The sequence below is a fragment of the Elgaria multicarinata genome, chromosome 1 (genome assembly GCF_023053635.1).
Source record: "Elgaria multicarinata webbii isolate HBS135686 ecotype San Diego chromosome 1, rElgMul1.1.pri, whole genome shotgun sequence".
Taxonomy (NCBI): domain Eukaryota; kingdom Metazoa; phylum Chordata; class Lepidosauria; order Squamata; family Anguidae; genus Elgaria; species Elgaria multicarinata.
In genome coordinates this window covers 76,082,918-76,109,993 of record NC_086171.1, presented here as the reverse complement: position 1 = coordinate 76,109,993, position 27,076 = coordinate 76,082,918, and the positions used below count along the sequence as shown (strand labels likewise).

Sequence of the window (27,076 nt, the reverse complement as noted above, 5' to 3'; positions counted from 1 at the left end):
AGTGGGAGGGTGTTATTTCACTCATGTTCTGTTTGTGGGCTTCCCACAGGCATCTGGTTGGCCACTACATGAACACAATGGCAGACTAGATAGGCCTTTAGTCTGATCCAACATGTCTGTTATGTTTAGAACAGATCAAATGAAATCGATGGGACAAGTCAGTCACGACTAACTTTAAGTCCCATTGATTGCAATGTCTACTGTAGGTATGACTAAATCTGAACCCAACCTATTATTGGTAAAATATGTAAAGATATATTCCTCTCAAGTCTTATCACACCCCCTTTATTTGGGTTTCCTTTACTGGCTGATATTCACATTTGGAAATCTGTTCTGTAGCCTTGAAGCAAGGATGTTCTGTTTGATACAGAACTTTCAAAATGTCTTCAATGTTTGTTCTTTTCTTTTTCTAAGGAGCATGCAATTTACACTGCTGTGAATACCACCCCACCCCCAATTTCAAGGCAACCCATGTTGAGTGAGATAGCTGTGGTTTTCCAGACCAGTCATTTGATGCTGATCTAGCAAACAGTGTGAGACAGCAGAAATATTTCTTCCAAATCTTGGATTTGTCTTCATTGCTACTTTAACATTGATTCCCCTGGGGTGCTTAGAAACACATCAATAACTGGAAGACTACAGAATTTGTATGGTAGCCCTGAATTCTTGTATTGCTGCTGGTATGGCATTAATGCTTATACAACTACAAGAGTTGACAGATTGAGAAGTTGTGACAAAAAAAAAATACTGTAGAGGAGGGAAATGATTTATCATTTGTATATATTTATGCTGTGTTTTTTTAGATATGCTATTGAATGATTTCAGTCTGTAATTTTATTATTACTTTATCTTTGACAATAAAATATGGTGATATTGTGGTGCTTTAAGAGTGCAATCCTATGCATACTTACTCAGAAGATTCATTGAGTTCAATGGGTCTTCCTCCCAAGAAAGTGTGCATAGGATTGCAGCCTTGGCCATTAGGGTTAACTCTTCCCTCCCCATTAATATAGGTGTGTGTTTTTGTGTGTGAGGGAGATGCCAGTCTCAGCCACATCCACCACGCTGCCCAATGCCACTTCTGGCTATAGCTGAATGCTGCCCTCTGCTTAGAGACACAATTCAACGCTCTCCTGTTTGATAGATTTGTCACCCTTCACACTGTTTCTTCCCAAATCAGTCATTAATGGTAGTTCCTATCAAGTAATGCAAGTGAATAAAACAATTTGCCAGAAGCTTTTTATTGTTGCTTTCTTTTTCTAATGGAAGCAGAAGCACAGCAAACTCACAATAGTTTAGTGTTGTGCTACTGTGGCTGTTTCTATACTCCATTTGCAGAATATCTAGATGTACTGTAGATCTCCATGTACCCTGAAGCGATAAATGCAAGTGTAGTTTGGGTGGCCCCAGTTGTTTAACACTTTCAGTTTCACATGGCTCATATATTCAGAAGATTCATTCTGAAAGAGAAAATATTTCTTTTAATTCTTGCCCTTACTTAATTGGTGTGATTAAATACAATTATTCATTTTGTATTCCCTGGCATAGGATCATCACCTGTCCAGCCTTCTGACTTTTGCCTTGTGGAAATCATAGTGATTGTTAACATAGGTCATAAGTAATAGCATTAGTTATCCTCATGGCCAGCAATAACACTTCCTTCAACTTACCTTCAGTTGGAAAGTTTGAATTAAATCTCCTTCAGTGTCATAAACAAACTGGCCTAAGAACATTCCTTGCTCCTCCTTTTCCTCTTTTAGTCCCTTTGGGGGAGAAAGGACATATTACCAACAGTCAAAAAATACGTTAGCTCAAAAATACACAACATGGTATTGCATTGTACAGCAACACTCATAATAAAAATGATAGCAAGCAGAATGAAGATTAAGATTGTTATCTATTTAGCATTGGGAATTTGGTCAAAACACACCTAAGTCACATAAGTCAAATATTTTTAAAGCATTAATGTTATGTTATGAGAAAAACACTGTTTTATTTATGCATTAGTTGTTATTTATTAACAATCAGTATATGATAGTTATGCTACTTTAAAAAAATTGTGAAACGAGGACTTTTATTTAAAATTATTATAATGAATTATTACATATTAATTCCACTCTTCCTCCAAGGATCTCACGGCAGAATACATGGTTTCACTGTACCACATTTTATCCTCACATCAATCCTATGAGGTAGATTAGGATGAGTGACTGACCCAACATTACCTAATGATCTTCATGTAGGAGTGAAGATTTGAACCTGAGTCTCCCTTGTATTAATTCAGTTAGGCAGCGACCTTTACCACTGATGACTGCTTGTTTAGAGATAGTTGCAATTATTCCAAGTAACTAGTGAAAGATCCTTTGTTATGCTGTTAGATTTGCTCCTGAATGCTACAGGGCTAAGGGCAAGCTGCCCTCACTAACAAATGACACCATACTGAAATAAAAAGTAAACTTCCACTTACACAGTGGTGTTCTTAGAATATCTGACAATATTTGATTGTGGTCAAGTCATAAACAGCTGATGATATCTGGATGATCAATCAACAGGCATGGCAACCCTTCATCATTCTGTTGAGTCCAAGTCAGAGTGGAAGCACAGGTCCACAAAACATCTTTCAAACTGGCCACAGCAGACCTTTGGAGAGAGCTCCCCTCTCTGGGATGGACTGCTTATCAATCCCTTCATTGTATCAAAATGCTCTGTGCTTTAGTATAAACTGTTGGGTCCTTTTAGAATAGATGTTTAAGTCCTCTCTAATAAAAGGGAGCAAAATCCTTTTTATAGGACTGATCTTCTGGGAAGATATGGTTTACATGGGGATATTATCTCCCCATAATCTGAACTTTTCTCCCAACAAGATCCATGTGTCCTATGCTTGAATCAAAGCTTTCAAATAGTTTTCTAAAGCAGTCAGATAAACATCTTCTACTCTAACACCTGCCTTGCCATTTCCCACCACCAAAGCTATTCCATAGCTAATATTTGATGAATAAAATTGGTTAATGGCTTCTCCAATAATTTATTTTGCCTCCCTGCTCTGAAAGAGTTCACAGAATAGTATGAAGTATAGACCATTTAGTGGGTTAACAGCAATGCTCAGGATCCCTGAACTGTGGCCTTGTGCAAAACACCTCTCATATGTAGCATGGGATTATAGCAAAGTTCAGAAACTAGTTCAGGTAATTTCTTATGTCGTCAATTAACTCAAAGTTGCTATGCTGAATTTTAGAGCATAACGCCTTTCCAAAAAATCAACTTGCAGGTAACAATTATTTCATAATTTGCTTCACCTAAGTCCTATATAAGAAAACTATAACATGATGCTCACATAAATGGCAAAATCTTTGGGAGCGCTGGAGATCTCTCCTGTGGGGGAGACTTTCTTAGATATGTGCTCTACTGTAACAGCTCTTGGAATAACTTCCTTGGCTAGCCTGACTACCATTTCACCTTGATTTCCAGGGAAAGACCAGCAGTCTCCAGGATGGTAATTAGGCTGCAAGGGAAAACAAAGGAATTCTGAATAGTTTAGGCATTCTACTGCTATGCTTATAGGCGCCACAAGTCAGCCAAAGCAAGAGTAGGACTTTTTCCTGTCTAAACATGCGTAGGATTGCAGCCTTAATTATTCATTTTGTCCCCTTTAGTTTAATTTGTAATAATTTACTGATATTTAATTAACTAAAAATTTAGCTATAATATTACAAACCAAACCTGCTTTAAACTTTTTTTAATTGAAACACTTAAACGTTTTAACCACAAAACCTTGATAAGTCTTCAACAGCTATATAAAATAAATAAAATCAAAAAGTCTAATGGTAGCTTCCTAATTTAATAATCAGAAAAAACACCCAACCATTACTTTTGCTTAGCTTCATTCCCATTACCATCATCTTATATCCCCCTTTACCTTGCTCTTCTTACTGTCTCACTCCTGATCTATTGACAACCATGCTAATATATTGCATTTTGAACTAAAAGGCATGCTGAACCCAAGAAAGTTATGACCCCACCCGGAATTCTCCAAATAATCATTCCCAAATTCTAAAAAATAAAAAAATGGAAGCATTCCCTAGGACTTACAGTAGCATTGGCCTGATAGGCATAGAAAGGGAATTTAGATTTATTTCTACCTGAAGAATTACATCTGGAGACTTCACGAAAGGAAGCATAATGAATGACATCCAGAAGTATTTTCCTCCATCATGGCGGTAGCTCCTAGTGGTTCTGGACTGAACAATGCTGGCACCTAAAATTAAACAGCTATACAATAATACTTCTCAAACTTTTTTAAAAAATTGTGTTCTATGTAAAAACAAATCTCAGGCATACAACAGTATTGTTTATCACAGAAGACTATCCTAAGAAAATAGTCTCTGTCAAAGTGTATGTACAAACCATTAGTGGACCAAGTGCCACTAACGTGATGAGAATTGTAACTGAATTGTATGGGAGGGTGTCCACTTTTTCTTGTCTATATAGATGTGTTACAATTTCTGTCACCACCAAAGACAATATTGATAGGACCTGGGGAATAAGGTCAGCAATCTACAATTAGAACAATGTATCCAGGCTGCTGAAGAGCCATAGTCAGATAATCTGGGTCTACTGGTTTTACCAATACTTTCTTTTAGAGATAAGACTGAACAACACTGGCTACCCTGCAATTTTAGGTACACCTGAATGACATGAAATTACTGGATTAGATCCAAGCCACTGTAGCATAGTACTGTGACTAAGGTCACAGAAGATCAACTGTGAAAACTGCACACCATTTTATTATAAATTTTATCAGCCTTTGATACACTTGATCATAGAACTGGTGATATGGCTGAAATGGAAATGTTTAATGGGCTCCAGCAGTCTTGGGGTAGTCCTCAATCTCATTTTTTGGGCAATGGCTAGGCATGCTTTTCACTAACTATCCAGCAGGAAAGCTACAGCCTTTTCTACCAGATTCAGACCTAGCTACAGGTATACATATTTTAGGGCTTAACATTTGGAATGTACAAACATGGAGCTGCCTTTGAAGATTGTTTAGACTAGAGGCTGCAACTGGTGCAGAAGGTGGCAACCTGTATCCTGACAAGGATGGGGCACCAAGAGCATTTCACTGGCTACCCGAAGCGTTTAAATATTTATTCTGACTTCTAAAAAGCTCAAAAACTTACATATTAAGATAGATATCACTTATACTATATTTGAACAATAAAAAATTCCAAAATAGCATGTGGATGTTTTGTTTATAACAACTGCCATTAATACCTGCTGATTTGAGGGCGTAATCAGGCATTTGAACATCATCTTCATCCAGCTTTTCCATTAATTCTTTTAGCATCTTTTCAGTACTCTATCAGTGGACAAGAGGTAAATAATTTACAATTCAGCCATCATTCCACCTATAACTATGTACAAAGTAAGGAAATGATAAAAACACAGTAACTTACAACCCAAAGAACTATCTTGAATTATGGTAGCCAATTTTCTAGAAATCTTGCACTATGTTAATTCATTTGGTCAACCTGCGCTTAGAGTGCCACAAGTAGCACAGACAGCAGAGTGTTGTGGTGTCCCTAGGCAGGAGCGAAAAGGCCCATGTGTTTGGCTATGGCACAGAATCAGTTGCCAAGTAGGTTAGTCACCACTGCTTTAGTGTAACAGAAAAGGTATACAAATATAATTTCTGTCTACAAAATCTTTATTTCATCTTACCCATCTTGTAATGCCTTTGCTGGTATAGCCTTCTAATGCTTTGCTGACAGCATGATAGCTGATAGCCTTCATACCCAATCTCAGACCATGAAGCTGCGATTGTAGCTTAACTACCTGCTCCTTCAGAGGTGCCATTTCAAGCGCCTTTCTTTCCAAAATGTGATTAGCCTTCCTATAGGAAAATAATGGAGAATGATACAAAGCACTGCTCCTCCTGCAGTACTGCAATGTCCCTGTCGGTGTGCAATTAATTCTAAGAAGCCACTTTATCCATAGAGGTCCCAGTGAGTTCATAGAATCATAGAATCATAGAATAGCAGAGTTGGAAGGGGCCTACAACGCCATCGAGTCCAACCCCCTGCTCAATGCAGGAATCCACCCTAAAGCATCCCTGACAGATGGTTGTCCAGCTGCCTCTTGAAGGCCTCTAGTGTGGGAGAGCCCACAACCTCCCTAGGTAGCTGATTCCATTGTCGCACTGCTCTAACAGTCAGGAAGTTTTTCCTGATGTCCATCCGGAATCTGGCTTCCTTTAACTTGAGCCCGTTATTCCGTGTCCTGCACTCTGGGAGGATCAAGAAGAGATCCTGGCCCTCCTCTGTGTGACAACCTTTTAAGTATTTGAAGAGTGCTATCATGTCTCCCCTCAATCTTCTCTTCTCCAGGCTAAACATGCCCAGTTCTTTCAGTCTCTCTTCATAGGGCTTTGTTTCTAGACCTCTGATCATCCTGGTTGCCCTCTTCTGAACACGCTCCAGCTTGTCTGCATCCTTCTTGAATTGTGGAGCCCAGAACTGGACGCAATACTCTAGATGAGGCCTAACCAGGGCCGAATAGAGAGGAACCAGTACCTCACGTGATTTGGAAGCTATACTTCTATTAATGCAGCCCAAAATAGCATTTGCCTTTCTTGCAGCCATATCGCACTGTTGGCTCATATTCAGCTTGTGATCTACAACAATTCCAAGATCTTTCTCGTTTGTAGTATTGCTGAGCCAAGTGTCCCCCATCTTGTAACTGTGCAATTGGTTTCTATTCCCTAAATGTAGAACTTGGCATTTATCCCTATTAAATTTCATTCTGTTGTTTTCAGCCCAGCACTCCAGCCTATCAAGATCACTTTGAAGTTTGTTTCTGTCTTCCAGGGTATTAGCTATCCCACCCAATTTTGTGTCATCTGCAAATTTGATCAGCGTTCCCTGCACCTCCTCGTCCAAATCATTAATAAAAATGTTGAAGAGCACTGGGCCCAGGACTGAGCCCTGCGGCACCCCACTCGTTGCCTCTCCCCAGTTTGAGAAGGTTCCATTGATAAGTACTCTTTGAGTCCGATTCTGTAGCCAACTGTGGATCCACCTGATAGTTGTTCCATCTAGCCCACTTTTAGCTAGTTTGTTAATCAGAATGTCATGTGGTACTTTGTCAAAAGCTTTGCTGAAGTCAAGATATATGACGTCCACAGCATTCCCACAGTCCACAAGGGAGGTTATCCTATCAAAAAATGAGATCAAATTAGTCTGACAGGATTTGTTCCTGACAAATCCATGTTGGCTTCTAGTAATCACTGCATTGGTTTCAAGGTGTTTACAGATTGACTTCTTTATAATCTGCTCCAGAATTTTCCCAGGGATGGATGTCAGACTGACTGGTCTGTAGTTCCCAGGTTCCTCCTTTTTGCCCTTTTTGAAGATAGGGACAACGTTAGCCCTCCTCCAGTCATCCGGCACCTCACCCGTCTTCCATGATTTTGCAAAGATAATAGACAAAGGTTCTGAGAGTTCTTCCGCTAGCTCCTTCATTACTCTTGGATGCAGTTCATCTGGCCCTGGAGATTTGAACTCATTCAAGGAAATTAGGTGTTCTTTGACCATTTGTTTATCAATCTCAAACTGCAATCCTGCCCCCTCAACTTCTGCTTCACTTTTTCCAGGGGGGTCATAGACCTGCTTTTGGGAGAAGACCGAGGCAAAGTAGGAATTGAGCACTTCAGCCTTTTCTTTGTCATCTGTTATCAATTTGCCATCCTCATTAAGCAGCTGAACCACCATTTCTTTCCTCTGTCTTTTACTACTCACGTATCTGAAGAAAGCCTTTTTATTGCTTTTAGCATCCCTCGCTAATCTCAGCTCATTCACAGCTTTAGCCTTCCTGACGCCATTTCGGCACTTCTGCGCCACTTGTCTGTACTCTTCTTTTGTAGCCTGGCCTTCCTTCCACTTCCTATATGTATCCCTTTTTGTTTTCAGTTCATCAATAAGCTTTTTGTGGAGCCACATTGGTTTCCTCTGTTGTCTTCTATCTTTTCTCCTTGTTGGAATTGTTTGTAACTGTGCCTTTAAAATTTCATTTTTTAGATACTCCCACCCATCCTGCACTCCTTTTCTCTTTAGGCTCCCTTGCCACGGGACCTTACTTATTATAGTTCTGAGTTTATTAAAATCAGCTTTCCTAAAATCCAGAGTACGTGTATGGCTACGCTCGACTTTTGTCTCCTTCATAATCAAGAATTCAAGTATGACGTGGTCACTTTCCCCCAGAGTTCCCGTAACTGCCACTTTATCCACTAAGTCATCCCTATTGGTCAATAACAAGTCAAGGATTGCCGATCCTCTAGTTCCTTCCAACACTTTCTGTAGGAGAAAGTTATCACCCATACATGTCAGGAATTTCTTGGAAGGGCCGCTTTTGGCAGTAATGGTCTCCCAACAGATATCAGGGTAATTGAAGTCCCCCATCACTACTACATCACCCTTCCTTGAAACACTGGCAATTTGTTTCTCAAAAGTTTCGTCCTCGTCTTCTCCTTGATTGGGTGGTCGGTAGTAGACTCCGATTATCATATTCTTTTTATTCCTAGCCCCATTTATTTTAATCCAGACGCTCTCGACGGGGCTCCCAATCTCATCCGCCTGTATTTCTGTGCAGGGATGGGTATTTTTAACATATAGTGCAACTCCACCTCCCTTTCTATTTCTTCTGTTCTTTTTGAACAAGTTATATCCTTCAATAGTCCTTCAATCCTTCAATCAGAAGGACTATGGGCCAGGTAATTACACCAAAACCTCTTCTTCAGAAGATGGCTTACATTCCATTGCCAGCAGGAATGAAGATGGAGGGCAGAGTCTAGGAAAGCATAATCAACCGTTGCTTAGCTGCAGTAATGGTTTCATTTTTTAGCCACTCTTGCTTCATGTCTCTGTAGCCAGATTGGCCAAGCAATGCAAGAAACTAGGATTAATGTAGGATAGTGGGTTCAGATATAATGACAAGCCACAGTTAATGCAAGGTGAGATTCATAAGCCAATTTCAAACTATGGTTACCACAAGCAAACCATAGTTGGTTGGCTGAGCTCGATCCGAACATCAGTTAAGCTAAACAAACTATGGTTTAGCTGCATTTCATTCGAACATGGCCAATGAGTTAACATTTTGTTTCACAAGGGAAAATAGAATAGAGGCATTTGTCAACTATGTACATAAAATATTTTAAACATATTCTTACATTAGGGATCTCAGATCTTTTGTTTCACCCTATTCAGGGGGGAAAAACAAGTTTAGTTAGAAACTCAAGCATACATAATTCAGATTATTCTACAAAGACAGGCACCTAAAATAATAGGAAGTATGCTCACTGCACCAAAGTTGCAATTCTATGGCCACTGAAAGCTCCATCACACCTAGGAAGAAACGCTGGCTACCGTCGCTTCTCTGTCGTCGCTCAGTTACTTCCTGTTTGAAAACAGGAAGTAAACAAGGAGCATGAGGCCCATTCAGTTGGGTGTTGTAATCTCGCTGCCTCTCCCACACACAGTAGGAGAGAGCAGCAACCGGACGTTTCTTGGTTTTTCTTGTGCCGCAGGGAAGGCCAGAAGGGGCAGAAGGCATGCGAGAGGCAGACAACGTCATGCCAGGGACTTCCAAGAAATCCGTGAGTGCCCAGTAATGAGCGTGCAATAAAATGTTCATCGGATGGAGCTCAGAGTGTTCTGGGAACAGCTATTGTTGAAGGTAAGTGCATGTGGATCTGACCAATCTCCTGGGGGGCTTGGGAACATAAGCAGCTCTGACTGGGAGAGTAACTGTCTGAGAGTTACATTATATTGGATACAGAATCTGCCTTCTGTTGAGAGAAGGGTTCCACTTGCAGAACGTGCCTCTGCCCCGATTCTCAGGGGATCCCCCAGTCAGGCTTCACAGCTTACGCCATTCAGCAGGGGGCCCTAATCGTCTGTGTAGTATTTTCAGGGGTCTGGAGGAGTTCCACAAGCTTAAATATGGATGCAATCCATTGAACTTAACGGAATTTACTGCTGAGTGAACATGCTTAGATTGTGCTGCACTCCTCATTAGCTACTTCTAAAAATCTCAGATCAAAGGTTCTGCAGCCACCGACACCAAAGGCAGAGCATTTAGTGACTTTCTGCTCCAGGATCAGATCCCAGGAGCTCATGCCAAAAAGCATACATACCAGGTCAAACTAGACAAGATCCAAATTGTGTGAATGGCTTTTTAGAAGTACAGTTGGTTTCGGTGGCAGGGGGTGCACACACCTCTATTTAGTTTTAAAAAGTGATTCACACAATTGTTAATTGCATAAATGGCCTTATACCTTAGGGATAGATACTATTATCTGTACAGCACCATGTACATTGATGGTGCTATATAAATAAATAATAATAATAATAATATTATATCCAGCCATTTTACTAAGACATTTCCCCAAAGTTCAGAATTAAATAGGGGATTAGCAAATTGGTTCTTGCCATTACAAACCTGTTCACAAAACAGTTAGAACAAGCTCCACTAAATGTTTACAAAGATAAGATGCTACAATAAAGTGACTTTCCAATATTAGTCAAGTGAAAAATAATCACTGTTAATTTTGACTCTGAATTAGGTTTGCCAACGTTTTTACCCGCCCTGCTCCTGTGCATTGAATAACAGGTTGAAATACAAAAATTAAGTTGGTGAATCCCATCTTGGCATGAATATAAAGCGATGGGAAAACGCTTCACTGCCCTAATTTCTGCATGCCAGGCAACTATTGTACAAACACATGCAGGAAGAATCAAAAAAGGAAAAGAAAGGGAAAAGGAGGCAGTCCCAGTTTGAATACAAAAGTAGTAGTAACACATTCTACCAGACACCTCCAAGTACTGCATTCATTCTGGATGCAGAATGAAATGAGACAATTCAAATGCATCTTAATAGCGTACAATTTCTGATATACTGGTAAGGGGGGATGCTGAATAATTAAACTCAATAGTAAAATAAATCACCTGGATGAGATCACAAATGGAGAAGCCTCTCCATTCTTCGCCAAATAGCTGAAAGATATTTCCATCAAACAGTCCCACATAGATAGCACCTATTAGAAATTAAAAACCCATCACATTTTTTAAAAAATTATAATTATGTTCCTCCCCAGCAGTTTTAACTCTTGGCATAGTATCGCAGACATGTCAATATCCACATCATCCTAAATTGCTTTATCTCCTCCTTTTCATTCACACACAGAAGTTATTTGAAGTGAACTCTCATAATAAAGGTCCCAAACAAAGGATTTAAGAGCTGATACAGACATATAACTCAGGCTCCCACTTAACAATGGTTAGGAAATCAAAAGCAACTTGAGAACAATTCCTGCTTCCCTCTGGCCTTGCCCTTCAATTTATAAAATTCCCCTCTCCTGTCTTGAATATATCTACACATGCTGGCTGGGGAATGCTAGAAGTTGCAGGATTTTTTCCTGTCTAAATATGCATAGAATTGCACCATAAATTGTTCATCAGCACCAGTAGTAACAACAATTAAGATCAACTAGTGTTCTCCTTAATACTCAGTCTGAAATCTACTTCAGACCATATTTCAGATCCCAGTTAAATGGGTTCCATAATTAATTTTAACTGCTGTGCTTCCAATTTCTTAACTACCTGTGCATTTATTTTATTTATTTAAAACATCAGGGCAGAAGCCCTTCCAAGGCAGCTTACAACCATACATACAATATAAACATTAAAAGAAATAAAATCACAGACAGTAAAATATCAGTTAAAAACAATAAAATCTAAAACTTTTCTCTTCTCCCAGGCATTTAGCAATATGTAATGAGCCTGGGTCTGTTTTTTAGGTTCACAGTTAGTTGTTATACTTATAATGGTTTTAAATGTATGTGTATATTGTATGTTTTTGTGGTTTTAAAATTTTTTATATTGTTTTTAAGTGTTTTTATCTGATATAAACTGCCCAAAGAGCTTTGGCTATGGGGCAATATACAAATAACAACAACAAAACTAACAATAAAAACAAGGGCAGAAGCAGCAAAACAGTATTCATTTATGAGAAGGCCACAGCAAAATAAAACATTTTTAAGGCCTTCTTAAAAGCCTGTAAGAATGGTGCACGACAGACTGCTGATGGGAGTTCCACAGGTGTGGGACCACTGCTAAGAAGACCCTCTCACTGTGGACCCACCTAATTTCTCTCACTGGTGGGAAGGTGAGAAGGGCCTCTCTTTTTGACCTTAAAGTGCAAGTAGGCTGATATGGGTGAAGGCGGTTCTTCAAGTAGCTTGGTCCCAAAACATTCAGGGCTTTAAAGGTCAAAACCAGCACTTTGAACTGAGCTCGGAAACAAGCAGGTAGCCAGTGCAGCTGGCACAGTATAGGCGTTATATGATCAGATCACCTCGCCCCCGTCAATACATGGGTGGCCACATTTTGCACCAGCTGAAGTTTCCAAACTGTCTTCAAAGGCAGCCCCATGTACAGTTCATTACAGTAGTTCAGCCTGGACATGACTAATGCATGGATAACTGAGGCAAGGTCCATCATCCCCACATAGGGCCGCAGCTGGCGTACCAACCTAAGCTGATAGAATGCAATCCTGGGCACCAAAGCCACCTGGGCTTCCCCAGTTAGCTCAGAGTCCAGGAGGACTCCCAAACTGTGTACTTGGTCTTTTAGGGGGAGTGCAACCCCATCTAAGACCAGTTGTAAACCTCCATCTGAAGTAGCTGGTTTCCCAAGCCACAGTACCTCTGTCTTGTCTGGATTATGTTTCAGCTTGTTCACTCTCATCCATCCCAAAACAGCCTTCAGACACTGGTTCAACAGTTCCACAGCCTCCCTGGATTTTCCTCCATTTCCATTTCCCTGGAAATGAGAGGTAGAGCTGAGTATCATCCGCATACTGATGACACTTCAGCCTAAACCTCCTGATGACTTCCCCCAGCAGTTTCATGTAGATGATAAAAAGCATTGGGCACAAGATAGAACCTAGAGGCACCCCACAGGCTAACAGCCATGGGGTGGAATAGAAATCCCCCAGCACCACCTTCTGAGACTGCTCCTTCAGAAAGGACCAGAACCAATTTAAAGCTGTGCCTCCCAAGCCCAATCCAGATAAACGATCCAGAAGGATACCATGGTCTTTGGTGCTGAAAGGTCCAGGAGGACCAACAGGGTTGCACTGCCCCCATCCGTTCCCCAGCGTAAGTCATCAACCAGGACAACCATGGCTGTTTCCATCCCATAACTAGGCCTGAAACCTGACTGGAATGGATCTAGGTAATCAGCTTCATCCAAAACAACTTGGAGTTGGGAGGCCACCACACATGCTCCAGCAACTTGCCCAAGAATGATAAATTTGAGACAGGGCGGTAGTTATCTAAAACTGTAGGACCTAAATTTGTTGGGGGGGGGGTTCCAATAAGGGCCTCACCACAGCTTCTTTTAAGGCTGTAGGGACCTCACCAGACCTCAAGGAGGTATTTACCACCTCAGAAGTCCAGATATCCAGCCGAGCTCAAAAAGCCAGGATAGGCAAAGGCCTAAGGGGCAAGTAGTTGGCCTCAGTCCTCCAAGCAGTTTGTCCACATCCTCAGGTTGCACAAACTGAAAGGTATCCATAACACGAATTGATGGTGCACTAGTCCCATCCATATTAGACTCTGGCAAAACAATGGCATCCAAGTCGGCACAAATACGAGCGATTTTATCTGAAAAGTGTCTCACAAATTGTTCACAGAGGGCCTCTGAGGGTTCAGGCTGTTGTGTTGCAAGGCCTACACGTAAGAGACCTTTGACCACCCGAAAGAGCTCCGCTGGACAGCACTGAGCAGATGCAATGGTAGCGGAGAAGTAGGATTTCTTCGTCGCCATCATCGCCACAGAGTAAGATCGCAAATGGATCCTTACCTGTGTTCGATTGTATTCATTCCGAGTCTTCCACCATTTGTGCTCTAATCGTCAACACAGTCAATGATCCCTAAACTTATGTATTACTTTAAAGTGTATTACCATTCTCCTAAACCTTCTTGGGAAGAGCAGAAACTCTTGGATCATATTCATCATGCTTTCACTGCCCTATGAAGCATGCTTTTTCAATCACATAAGTAATAGGTAACATGTTTAAAGTCAGATGGCAAGAATCCTTTGTATCCTATCCCCATGCACAGTTTAATGTTACTATACTTACAACGAATTATGGCTACAATCCTAAACACACTTACTAGTGAGTAAATCCCAATGGAAACAGCAGGACTTACTTCTGAGTAGTAAGGCATAGGTTTGTGTTGTAAGTTCTGTTGAATTCAAAGAGGCTTACGTCTGTGTAAATACACTTACGGCAAGGCAAGCTGTAGCGCACCAGTTATGGTGAATCTTATATTAAAGAGCTTCAGTGTAGTTTTAGCCCTCTAGGTTTTGTTGGATCCACCCGGTTTTGTGGGATCAGTTCCAGTTATTGTGGCCTGATGATGTGGACAAGGTGCTTGCAGCAAAGTGACCAACCACTTGCCCTCTCAATCCCTGTCCCTCCTGGCTTATAAAAGCAAGCTGAGGGGGGTTGACTGGGTGGGTCCAGGGGGTGATAAATACTCCCCTTTAGGAAGGGGTGGCCCTTGCTGTCCTTAAGGAGGCAGCAGTCAGTGCAACCACTCCTGAAGAAACCCACCCTGGTACTAGACAACTACCTCCCAGTCGCAAACACACCCTTTTTAGGGAAAGTACTTGAGAGGGTTGTGGCAGAGCAATTGCAGGCACTCTTGGAGGATACTGATTATCTAGACCCATTCCAGTCTGGGTTTTGATCTGGTTACGGGACTGAATAAGCCTTGGTCGCCCCCTAATGGATGACCTTTATTGAGAGAGGGACAGGGGGAGTGCAACCCTGTTAATTCTGCTTGATCTCTCATTGGCCATGGTATCCTCCTAGATAGACTCCGTGAGATGGGCATCGGCGGCACTGTACTACAGTGGTTCCGGTCCTACCTACTGGTCATTTTCAGAGAGTAGCATTGGGTGACCACTCCTTGGCTCCTTGGCAATTGAGCTATGGGGTGCCACAGGGCACCATCTTGTCCCCGATGTTATTTAACATTTATATACAGCCACTGGGAGTGGTCATTAGGGCATTTGGAGCTAAATGCTATCAATATGCTGATGACACGCAGCTCTATTTCCCTGTGACAACTCCATCAGGTGAGGCTATGCAGGTCCTGGACCGGTGCCTAGATTCATTAATGGGCTGGATGAGGGTCAATAAACAAAGTAAATCCTGGCAAGATGGAAGTCCTTTGGGGGAATGTTTCCTGATTTCAGGAGATAAGCTCTTTGCCTGTTCTGGATGGGATTGCGCTCCCTCTGAAAGACCAGGTTAGTAGTTTGGGGCTACTCTTACATCCATCTCTGTCTCAGAATGCCTTTTACCAACTTTGGCTGGTTCGCCAGCTACGACCTCACCTGGACGGGGATAGCTCGGCCACGGTGGTACAGGCATAGGTAACCTCAAGATTGGATTACTGCAATCCACTGTATGTGGGGCTGCCCTTAAAGCTGCTCCGGAAGCTGGAGCTAGTGCAGAATGCTGCAGCTTAGCTGTTGTCCGGAGCTGCCCCTTTCCAGCATGTAGCTCCTTTGCTGAGTGAACTGCACCAGGCAGGTTAATGGGGGAAGGCACTCTCTCAGGTATCCTAAACAACTTGGGACCAGGACACCTGAGAGAGTGCCTTCTCCCCCATCAACCTTCCTGGTCACCGAGGACATCCGAGGGCATACGCCTGGTGGTTCCACATAGACCTATCCTCTGACTGGAGTCCACCAGGGGAAGAGCCTTCAGTATGGTAAACTCCCCTCCTATGGAATTCCCTGCCTCTGGAAGTCAGGCAGGGGCCAACTTTGTCTTCCTTTCGGGGCCTCCTGAAAATGTCATTGTTCCAGGAAGCCTACCCTTGATGACCAGACAAGGTTCACTTTGCATTTTGCTTCTTTTAAAAATCTATTATAATGTGTTTTTATTTTATCTTATCTTGTACACCACTCTGAAATTTTGAATGGGGAGTGGTATATAAATATTGTAAATAAATAAATAAATACATAGGAGGAAGCTCACCAAAAAGCAAAGAGGACAGGGTCACCCAAAACACGATTTTCTGAGCACAGCTTCCACTGAGAAACAGCAAAGAAATAGAATGTAATGCTAGAATTAATCATAAAAGGCTTTGAAACAACAGCTTAGTTAGAGACTCAGAATGCCAATATTTCTGGTTCCACTATGAATTTGATGCTCTGCTTACTGATATACATGATTCTGGTTCTAGTTTAATTAACAGAATTAAATCTAGATTGGTTGTACATGTTTCCCACTGCAACCTGAAGAAGGTGCCTGTATCTTTAAAACCCTGGCTCCTTGTCTCCATGGGAGATGTGCACCGCCACTGCATGCGCACACCCATCCACTGCCAAGCATCAATCAAGAGGTAGGGAATCCACAGATAAGATGGCAGAACACAATTCCCCTGGTTTCTAGAATCATCCAGTGGCCTGCACACATGCAAATATCATTTGTATTCCTGTGCAGGCCTCTGTATATGTCACCCTTAAACTCTATTCAAATACAGCCTGCCTATTGTAATTAACATTAAAAATGAAAATATAAACATGTTTGGTGTTAACGACTAATGTATGATATTCTTACATTGCCTGTTGCAGAGGAGGGAACTAGGGCGCAAAATAAGTAGTTCATTTCCAGCTGAGTCCCATTTCAAAATGTTTAAAAAGTACTGTGTTAGTCTATTTTCCAGTTCTTTCTTTAGAAAAGAAAATTTCATGTTTACCTTACATAAATATCATGTTTACCTTGATAAATCGCAGTAGAGTTTTTTCACTAAGCAAAATGGAGTTATTACGATTAGCACTATCAAATTACAGATGAGCCTGATGATGCTTTCTGGAAAATACACATAAGATTACAATAAAAGAATGTACCACAAGGTTAGAACGAATTTACAAGAAACATGCTACACAGTTTGGTCACATTTATTCAGTGGATAAAGTTAGTTTGTTAGACCAGAATTGTTGGCAATTTCCCCAGGAAGACTGGAAAAATGGATTGAAATCAATGAGACATGAATGTGCTTCTCTTTGGCTGGATCACACAGTAAATTATTGATATACTAGTGAAAATTACTGATATATACTATCCGAAAAATAGGAAAAACTATAGTGAGAGCCAAGCATGGGAAGTTTCCTCACACTTGATATTTATTATCCTAATACATTCAATGAAATCTACTGCCCCGTGAATGCCTTAGGCTGGAATCTCATATCCATTTATCTGGGAATAAACCCCAGTGAATTCAATGGGATTACTTATAAGTAGACATACCATATTTCTTCGACTCTAAGACGCACACTAATTTCAGTACCACCAACAGGAAAAAAAGCTTTGATTCTAAGAAATAATAAACGCACCCGCGATTCTAAGACGCACCCTGTTTTTAGAGATGTTTATATGGGGGGGAAGTGTGTCTTAGAATCGAAGAAATACAGTATATGGAAGTTCACCGTTACGATCACAGCTGTACAGCCTGATCCTACACATATTTACTCAGAAGCTGGGACCAATGAGTTCAGTACAACTTAATCTCAAGTAAGTAGGCATAGGAGTGTGGCCTTGGAAATAAAGAAAACACTAAAATTCTAAAGGGTTTTTTCTTCATAGTACACATCATGCTGAGGTCCTCAAGGTGTTGCTTGTGGGCACCAACATGCCTGTTGACATCTCCCCTGGACCTCACCAGGCTCCCTCCCGCCTCCTAATTTTTTTAAAAATGGGTTGTTTGTTTGTTTGTTCAGAGAGATAAAGCAGCAGTTTCTGCAGTTGAAACTCTCCCCACGGCCTGAGTTCGATCCCAGTGGAAGCTGGTTTCAGGCAGCCGGCTGGGGTGGACTCAGCCTTCCATCCTCCCGAGGTCGGTAAAATGAGTACCCAATTAGCCGGGGGAAAGGTAATAATAGCCGGGGAAGGCAATGGCAAACCACCCCGCTATAAGGCCTGCCAAGAAAACGTCAGCAAAAGCTGGCGTCCCTCCAAGAGTCAGTAATGACTCAGTGCTTGCACAAGAGGTTCCTTTCCTTTCCCTTGTTTGTTTGTTAAAAGAAGTTTTAAATGGGAGGCTAGCATGCACCATCAGGCCATTAATGCTGTTCCATCTGCTCTACCCACCCCCACCTAGAGACCTTATAAGCAAGGCTGCAGCTTGAGAGACACTGCTTCAGATGAGAGACGCTGCTCCAACCAAGGCAATCCCCCCACCCCATCTGCTCCATTTCATCACTCTGCCTGGGAAACCTTATAAGGAGCTTGGGATTATTCCAGCTCTCCTTTGGCATTTCTGTGGATGTGTTTTTACTTTTGGACGGGAAAGTGTGTTTGGGCTTCAGGGCAATTGCTGTTTGAGTTTTAAATAGGTATTGTGATATTTCTGCTTTAAACTTTTATTTAGTGTATTATTTGAATATTGAATTTGTATATATGCATGTGTGGCCAAACGGCAACATAGAGATAAAGTGAAGCAGCAACATTTTTATTTCCAGGAAGCCTACAGTTTCCATTTTGCCCTTAGAGGCATTCTTAGAAAATAAAATGGCAGATGGCTGTAGGCCAGGGCTTTGCTTTAAAGTGTACCTAGCTGCCCAGAAAAAGATAAGCCAGTGGGTGGTAAGGAGCCTCCTGGGGAGCTAGGGAGTATTTTGCCCGGCGTTAGGTTTTTCCAGGGGTGGTATTTAGTGTTTCTCTGAGAATCACCAGTATGCTTTCTATAAATGGATATTTGTGGAGGTAAATATGTGCTTTGTTGGAGGCAAGTGTGTGATTTGGCATTTGGAATACAGAGTCGACCTCTGCCTTGAACTCTATTTTTTGAACAAATTACTTGTCTCTGAGCCTTATCTGTTTGCCTTCTGGGAAATGGAAGTTGGAGCTGGGAATTGTGGGTTCAAAAGAGCGTTTTTTTGTGTGCTTTGGACCTCAGACCCCCCTCTCTGGCTTGTACTTGGGTTTCGGAGCAAGTTACTTCTATTTTAGCCACACCAATTTGCCTTTTGGGAAATGGGTGTTTTGTGACTGGATGCACTTATCATGGCAGCAATTTGTGAACAGGCAGCCATTTGGTGAAAGTACCCATGACACTTTTTCAAAAATTTAGATGTGCCTACCAGACCAAAAAGGTTGGAGACCCCTAATATGGTATTTCAGAAATACTTATGTAATCATGAAAAGTTAATGTTAACCTTGATTTATTTTTTTAAAATTTCCTGCCTTTGGGATTCTTCACTAGGTAATCTCACTGTGATTATTTTAAAATGAATATTCTCCACTTTAAACCATGCCGCTATTGACAAGCTGTTTCATTCAGGGTATTGTTGTTCATCTCATTAAATTAAGATCAGACTCCTCAGCCACTTAGAAAATGTAATTCGATGCCATTCAAATCACTCAATGGAAAACTGCAAACCCATTGTGTCATGAAGATGGGTAGTTGTTGGCTAGAGCCCCACAAATCTGGAGAAAGCAGGTAAATATGTAACTTTTACTGGACCAATATGTGTTTCTTTAAACAGCAATCACAAAATGAGCCCTTGAGCTTTCTAAATCTATTTCAAAATAAAAGGATGAAGAATAAAAAGTAAGGCTGTGTTTCACAAGACAGATTATGTAAAATTAGTCTGGCTGTGTTAAATTGTTTTTTCTGATTGTATTTTAATGATAAGCAGCAGGGTAAGTTCTGAAAACTTTGTACACTGGTTTTACATCTGATCAGGTTCACAAATATTAAAAATGTAAAAACAACTTTGGTAAAATCCAAAACTTAAGTCATACCTAGAATAGGCCCACTGAGATCATTGGGATTAACTTCAGTCTCATTGATTTCAATGGGTCTGCTCTAAGTATGATGACGTCTGAATCCAACCCATTATAATTAACCAAGCAATAACAACAATTCAACTTACTCTTGGGCGGGTGTGGAAACTGTGCATTTTCGCCTTTATGACTGAAGAGAGGGTGGCTGTTTGTACAGCTGCCAAGTGAATTTTGTCCTCGGGACAAACTAAAAAGTGAAAAAGGCTTTAGATGAAAAAAGTACATAAGAGCACAAGCTGCCTAAGTGGATCACACCAAAGGTCCATCTGGTCCAGCGTTTTGTGTCCAACAGTAGCCAGCAACTTACCTCTTGAAGCACCCAAGCCCGCCATAAAAGTCATCTGCAATTTGTCCTCCGTATATGCTATTCAGAAATATTCTGGTTCTCTTAGCTGCCGTGGTTATGACCCATCAATAGGAAATTGGGTTGGATCCACACTTAGTCATACCTAGAGTAGATCCATTGAAATCAATGTGACTTACGTTGGTCAAGACTAAATTAGGTCCTGTTGATTTCAGCAGATTTCTTCAAAGTATGACTAAGTCTAGCTCCAACCCAGCCTTCAGTCCATTCAATCTAGTGCTCCCCTCATCCATGCACATACACCTGCAACTCAGAATAACATTTCCTTCGCATCTGGTGAAGTGCTGCAGTCCACAAAAGCTTACCCTGCTCTTCTTTTCTATGAATTGTTTTGTATTTTTATTTGGAAGTTATTTGGTTGTATATTTTGATACTTTTGTAAGCTGCTTTGAGTGATATCACAGAAAGGCAGGACGTAAGTTTTAAGAAATAATTTAATTAAGAAATAAGAAAGCATGCTCTTTATCCACTATCTGTAGAGTTGGTGGGTTTTCAGAGCCTGATCTCAATAGCATCCGTTTTCTTAGGATCTCTGGAGTAAAATCTTAGGGTGAGTGACCAGAATCAAGGAGGCAGATATTTTCTACTTGCCTTGAGAGGTTTTGCTATTTGCTCTGCTCCTTTTGTCTAATGGGCTCCACCGATGAGTCATCAGTCACAGCCAAGCTATTTCCCTGATCTTCCAGATGTCATCCTCTGCACTCATTGGGCATTACCAAGGAATCAGCCTTTAGCTTTCAGGTTCTACATTCTAAGTGAGAAGTGCAGAAGCTCAGGCCTAGACCTGGGATCTCAATTCAACTCTCCAGAGTTACCTAGAATGCTCTGCCCTTTGCCTGTCCCCATCCACTTCCCCCCAACCGTTGATCATTTGATGGTGTTTCCATTCTAAAAGCTGAAATGTGCAGCTTTGCCCCCCGCCCCCTGGAAAAATTCCATCGGACACCCATGACCCAATTTCTACAACTTTCGCAATTTGATACATGTCTAACATGTTCTCCCCCACTCCATCATCTTTTTTTTTCTAGCCTAAAAAGCACTTGCATAACTCTTCCTCCATTTAACATGCATAATACAACCAGCTATGTACGAACTGAGCAATCACACCGTTCATGAAGACTCCTGCATCAACCCAACTTGTTTTAGGACTGGTCAAACTGAAAAAGCATGTGCAACAATGTCCACTTATGAACTGGATTTGAGAAGGAATTAGCAAGTGTTCATATAGTACAGCACTAGGATGGATGGCCTATGTAGGTGCTGGAAGAAAAATCAACAAGAAAACAAAATTATACCCCTGTGTAAGTTGGATCATCATTCACAGAAATTAAACAAAAGAACACTTCCATAGCAACTGGACTGAAAATTTCCCACTTCTTCTTCACGAGCTGAAGAAGCATATTTAGGAAAATAAGAAGAGAACATTTCAACATATCTAGTTGCATGCTTCTTGAATACTAACACAAATTACGTTGAAAATTCTGCCTACCTCTCTAAAAGTCGTTGCGTGTCAGATTCTGAGCTGCCACTGTTACAGACATTGTCTTCTGTTGGATAGTTACTCCCTGAAGCCCTTGGGACTCTGTACATATTTCTATGTGCTTACCACTTGATGCTGAAACAACAGTACAGCACACATGAGGGAACTAAAAGTGAATTGCTGCATTTGCACACGTATAATAGCTAGAGATGCGCAATATTAAATGTGGGGGTGTAAATTAAGAATGTGTTGGACCATGTAATTATTTAGGAGTCATTTTAAAGATAAGCTGCTGGGGTGCAACTTTTATATTCAGCAACTTTTAAATTCATCAGAACAAGAAAGGGTCTTCTTGGAAATTCTTTTGTCCTAATACAATATGTGAATGTCCTCAGATCTTCTTACTGATTTCACACTGATGAATTCAGCAAATATGCACCGTGATTAGCCAGCAGAAATAGAATGTTAAATATGAACCATTACTGTCATGTAGGCCATATTCCTAACGTTCACAATAGTGGAGCCATCATTTGGACCATTTCTCAGTTTTGAGCAATGGGGAAATCACAATCTTGGAGTAATTAACAGTTCAGTAAACAAAAACTGTAACACTAACACTTACTATTTCATCTTTCCCTCTTCTCAAAGATGTAGGAAGTCCGGGGGGGCTGGGGGCTGGGATGTCATCTTTTACAGGGTCAGTTCCCTTGTAAGGGGAAAGTACTGGAGAATTAAGGGATCTTTTAGTGTTCATTTGCAATATACAACTTGAATATGGGTAACTAGCCAGGCACACAGAAGCAACTCCAAATCCTTGGAGCTCCACCTTCAGCAAGCACCTTCAGCTAACCAACTATTAAAAATCCTTGACAAAAGATTTTTTAAAATATCTGACGCTTTCAACAATACACTTAGCAACCTTTAACAGAGCAGGGTCATTATTTTTAATGGATTATTTTACACATCAAAAAGACCTGCTCTACAAAGTACTGGATTGTCAGGGAAATTCTCCCAGTAGAGGAAGGCAAGTCCCGATACAAAAGCTTTTATTCAGAGTACTACACATATAGGAGAAAGGCAACCTCCAGCAAGCTGAAGGCCAAACTCTCTGACTCAAGTCCATGTCAAGCAATCATATGTACATTCAAATTGCTTTGATGAACTCATTCTTCCCCCTCCCTCCCATCGAAACTATTCTACATAGACAAAGTTCTCTACTATTACAGCTCTAACTGGTCAGTGTTACTCTTTGTTCCTGATAAGCACCCCAAGGGCAGCAGAGGGTACCAGAGCCTGCTCTGGTAACTTGCAAATTGACTAGTCAGGGGCCATGAGGTGTTTGACAATGGGAGGATAAGCTTTTTCCTGTCCGAGTGATATGCAGTTTGGGGTTAGGAATGCAAGGTTTTTCTGGGATGTAACTCAGGAAGGGGAATCAAATGGCTGGGAGGGGTGAGGAGCCAGGAAATGGGTGAGAAGTCAGGGCAGAGCTGATTGTGATGGGGTTTCTCAGATTTCTTTGTCAGGATACCTATTAACTTCTTGGCATTATTTGCTTTTTGTCGTCTAGTGCAAGAGCTCAAGAAGGAGATGAACAGCCGTGGGCTGGTTGCTCATCGTACATATATTTGTGAGCTTCTAAAAAACTCCCAATATCACAAAATCAAAGATGATATTACAACTTGTGCAGTCTGCTGATACAAGTAGAGCACAGTGTTTGAGAGACCTCACTTGTTCCTTGTTCTTTTCGAATGGATGTAGTGCTTGATGGCTGGGGCTTAATCATGAAATTCATAATTTCATGAACATGCACACCAAATTTCATTCCAATAGATCAGTCTCCAAGTCATATACAGTATGCATTATTCCACCTAATTTTCTTTGAAAATGGATGCAGGGATAAAGCAGGTTTTTGAACTTCAAACAGAAAATTATGTCAGTCATGTTTCCTGATCCCTCTGGCAAGCATACATTCTGGGACACCCAATCAGTGAAACTTCTTTATTGAAGGAAACCCCACAGAAAAAGCTTAATGGTCACACACTTCAGAAATTCATATCGCTTGATGGTCAGGAAGCTATACGCTCCAAATGATTCCAAAACAGTCAAAAGCTAATCACTACCATAACGTGGTTTCCCAGTTGCCATCCAAAAATGGGTTCCAAACCCGGCCAAGGGAGGGGAAAGATTCCTGATACAATCCTTCAGGCGATCACAATGGGAAATTCTTGAAAGGCTTAACAAACCATCCCAAGGGAGCCAGTCCTAACGTAGACTCAGGGAACATGAAAAGATCACAGGGAAGGTAAAAATCTCAGGCACATGGTGTCCCGTGCTTCTCCTTTAGCACTGGGAACTCCCCACTACCTGAGTTGGCAGAGAAAAAGTCCAACAGTCAAAATCAGGCCCAGTCTTTTCTGTGATCTGTCAGTGTTGAAGTTATTGCATTGTGTCATATACATTTTTTGCCCCCCTTCAAAAGGGGTTCAGGAACCAAAGTAAGATTTTGAACTTGAAATGTGGAATAGTGATCCTAACACAGCATACCAACTTTCATGCCAATATGTAATCTTCAAGGGAGATATCACATTGCAGAGTGTTTAACATCTATCCTGGCCTCTTTGAAAATGTGGAGTAGTTGAATTGAGCTGAAGTTTGCAGTTGCTCTACAGAATAGAGCACTGTAGGATCAGGGCCAATAGAAAAAAATGTTTACTGCCCCCAGCTCAAAACATTAACATTTACAACATTTAAATGTTGTAAACCGCCCAGAGAGCTTCGGCTGTGGGGCGGTATATAAATGTAATTAAATAAATAAATAAATAAATAAATAAATAAACATCAAGGATGGTTCCAGATGCAGGGCTCCTAGCACTAACACTCAAAAAGCACTGTGCAGCTATTCCTTTTTCTGGTAAGAGAAAAGATGGAAGTCATGGGAAAACACCACTATAAATACAAGACAACCTCTCAACCTCCTCTGAATTCTATGAATGAGGCGGTGTTCTTGCACAGTAAAAGCCTTGTCTGGAACCACCCCAAGTTTATCTCATGGATACCAAATCTGAAGTAAAAACACCAAAGGGGCAGGTAGAATATCTCAAAGTTGGTAACTCAAGGTTTAAGGAAAGAGTGGCCTGTTGGCCATAATCAGTATGTATTTATGAGACAGGTTTGTTTGTTTAAAAGAACCTACAAAACCAGGTTTGATCTGCTGCAGGAATGCATTTTAATTCCACCTGCAGATATGTTTTTATTAAGATGCCTAAAGGCACAATCCTAGGCATATTTATACAGAAATAACCTGGGGTTTGGCTGGCTGTGGGACTTTTTTCTGTCTAACATGCATATGATTGCACGTTAAATCACCTTTTCAGTCAGAGGAGTTTAGGGCAACAGCCAAGAAACATAATCTAGTATTTCTTCCATTTAAACTAGCTCTTGAAAACGTTAGTGAGAATACCATATACATTAAGGAGCAATTAATCCAAAAAATGCTTTTTAGTATGTGCCCCATTAGTTCCAGGGCAACCCAGCTTATTATAGTCACTTGATAATAAATCATCACAACAGCAGTTTGTAGCATGAAAATCAGAGTGGTGTTTCAACACGGTGAGAAGGAAGGAATAATATAATATGCTTCATTTCACAAGATGGGCAAAAGGAGATGGAGAGTTAGTTGTCTCATCTCCCTGCCAAAACCCAGGTTATTATGATAAGAAAAGATTTAAACTCATCTGAGACATTTTGGCTGAGTTTGGACAACACACTAATCAACGTTCGTTTCCCATTCTGTTCCTATTACCATCCCCCAGTTGATTAGCGCGTTGACTGAACTCAGCCCTTGTTTAGACTATTTCAAATTACTTACGTTTATAGTAAGTTATTACCGAACAACTCGAAACTGCCTCATTCTGTGCAACTGGGTGCTCCAAATCTCATTGAAATTAATATGTTTCAGGTTCTCTGGAGTTTGCTACTTCTGATGCCTTTAAATGAACGAAATAAAATTTAATTTAAAAAAAATCTCAGCTGTGTAACTGTAAATAACCCTAATATATGCAGGTGTATGTATTTACACGTGCCAATTAAGCACAGGCTAAGTAAGGGCCCTGATCCCCACCCCACCCCTTTTCTAAGACGATCAGGGCTGTGTACGTGGGGACATCCCATTTTATCCTTACAAGCACCTCGGGAGATTATTAACTTCAAATAGCCGAGTCAACCAGTGAGCTCCAAAGCATAAAAGGCCTTTGAATGCATTTGACCGCCTTGGTTCCAGTCCCCAGACCAGTGATAAGGCAACCCGGCCCCCTCCACATATTTTGGGCTACCACTCTCATAAGCACACACACACACGACCATGAATGCGAAACGCGTGAAGTAAAGGCTGAAGAAACCACATCACGCCAGTCCTTTTCCAGCTTCATTGGCTGCCAGTCCAGGTCTGGGCCCGATTCAAAGTGCTGGTATTAACATTTAAAGCCCTAAACGGCTTGGGGCCAGGCTATCTGAAGGAACGCCTCCTCCCATATGTACCTGCCCAGACCCTAAGGTTATCCTCAGGGGTCCTTCTCCGCGAGCCCCTGCCAAAGGAAGTGAGGCAGGTGGCTACCAGGCCTTCTCTGCTGTGGCACCCTGGCTGTGGAATGAGCTCCCTAAGGAGGTTCGCTTGGCACCTACATTATATGCTTTTAGACGCCAGGTGAAGACCTTTTTATTCTCCCAGCATTTTAACAGTCTATAAATAAATTTTAACTTGGTGTTTTAAATTCGTAATTTCGTATTGCTGCTGTTTTTATCTGGTTGTGCTTTTATGTTGTATTTTATATTATGGTTTTATATTGTTGTTTTATGCTTTGAATGTTTTTAATTTTTGTGAAACACCCAGAGAGCTCTGGCTATTAGGTGGTATAGAAATGTAATAAATAAATAAATATCGCAGGTCAACGGTTATTACATAAAACGGCCACTCCTGACTAGGCAGCCAACTCAGGACCGGGATTAAGAAGAGAAACGGGGCAACGGTCGGTCTTTTATAGCAACGCGGGAGGGAAGGGGGAGCTGGACTCGCCTCACCTCACCTCTCTGGCTTGGTAAGCCCCAGGCACCGCCTCCTCAGGGAGGTGTGTATGTGTGGGGGAATTCAATTGGCCAAAACTTACCTCTCGGGCGTCGGTATCGCCTTCTGATTTGTTGGAAGGGGGCCAAATAAAAAAAAAATAGGCCCCTCCCCACCCCTCAATCGCCTTCGCCTTTCCTTCTCCTTCGACGCCACGCGCTCGGGAAAGAGAGGGACGCGCGCACAA

At 41.3% G+C, this 27,076-nt stretch overlaps 1 protein-coding gene across 1 annotated transcript; it reads right to left on the bottom strand.

Moving 5' to 3' along the window:
* Positions 1–1,277: 1,277 nt before the first annotated feature.
* Positions 1,278–22,471, bottom strand: SUN3 (Sad1 and UNC84 domain containing 3). The gene is made up of 13 exons (XM_063116314.1): positions 22,390–22,471; positions 21,777–21,902; positions 20,013–20,110; positions 16,857–16,947; positions 16,111–16,166; positions 10,998–11,086; positions 9,221–9,249; positions 5,719–5,890; positions 5,272–5,356; positions 4,140–4,255; positions 3,335–3,502; positions 1,671–1,763; positions 1,278–1,460 (listed from the first exon to the last, which is right to left on the bottom strand). Exons 2-13 carry the CDS (start codon positions 21,875–21,877, stop codon positions 1,344–1,346), a joined length of 1,215 nt encoding a protein of 404 aa, XP_062972384.1. The 5' UTR covers positions 21,878–21,902; positions 22,390–22,471; the 3' UTR covers positions 1,278–1,343.
* Positions 22,472–27,076: the final 4,605 nt, after the last annotated feature.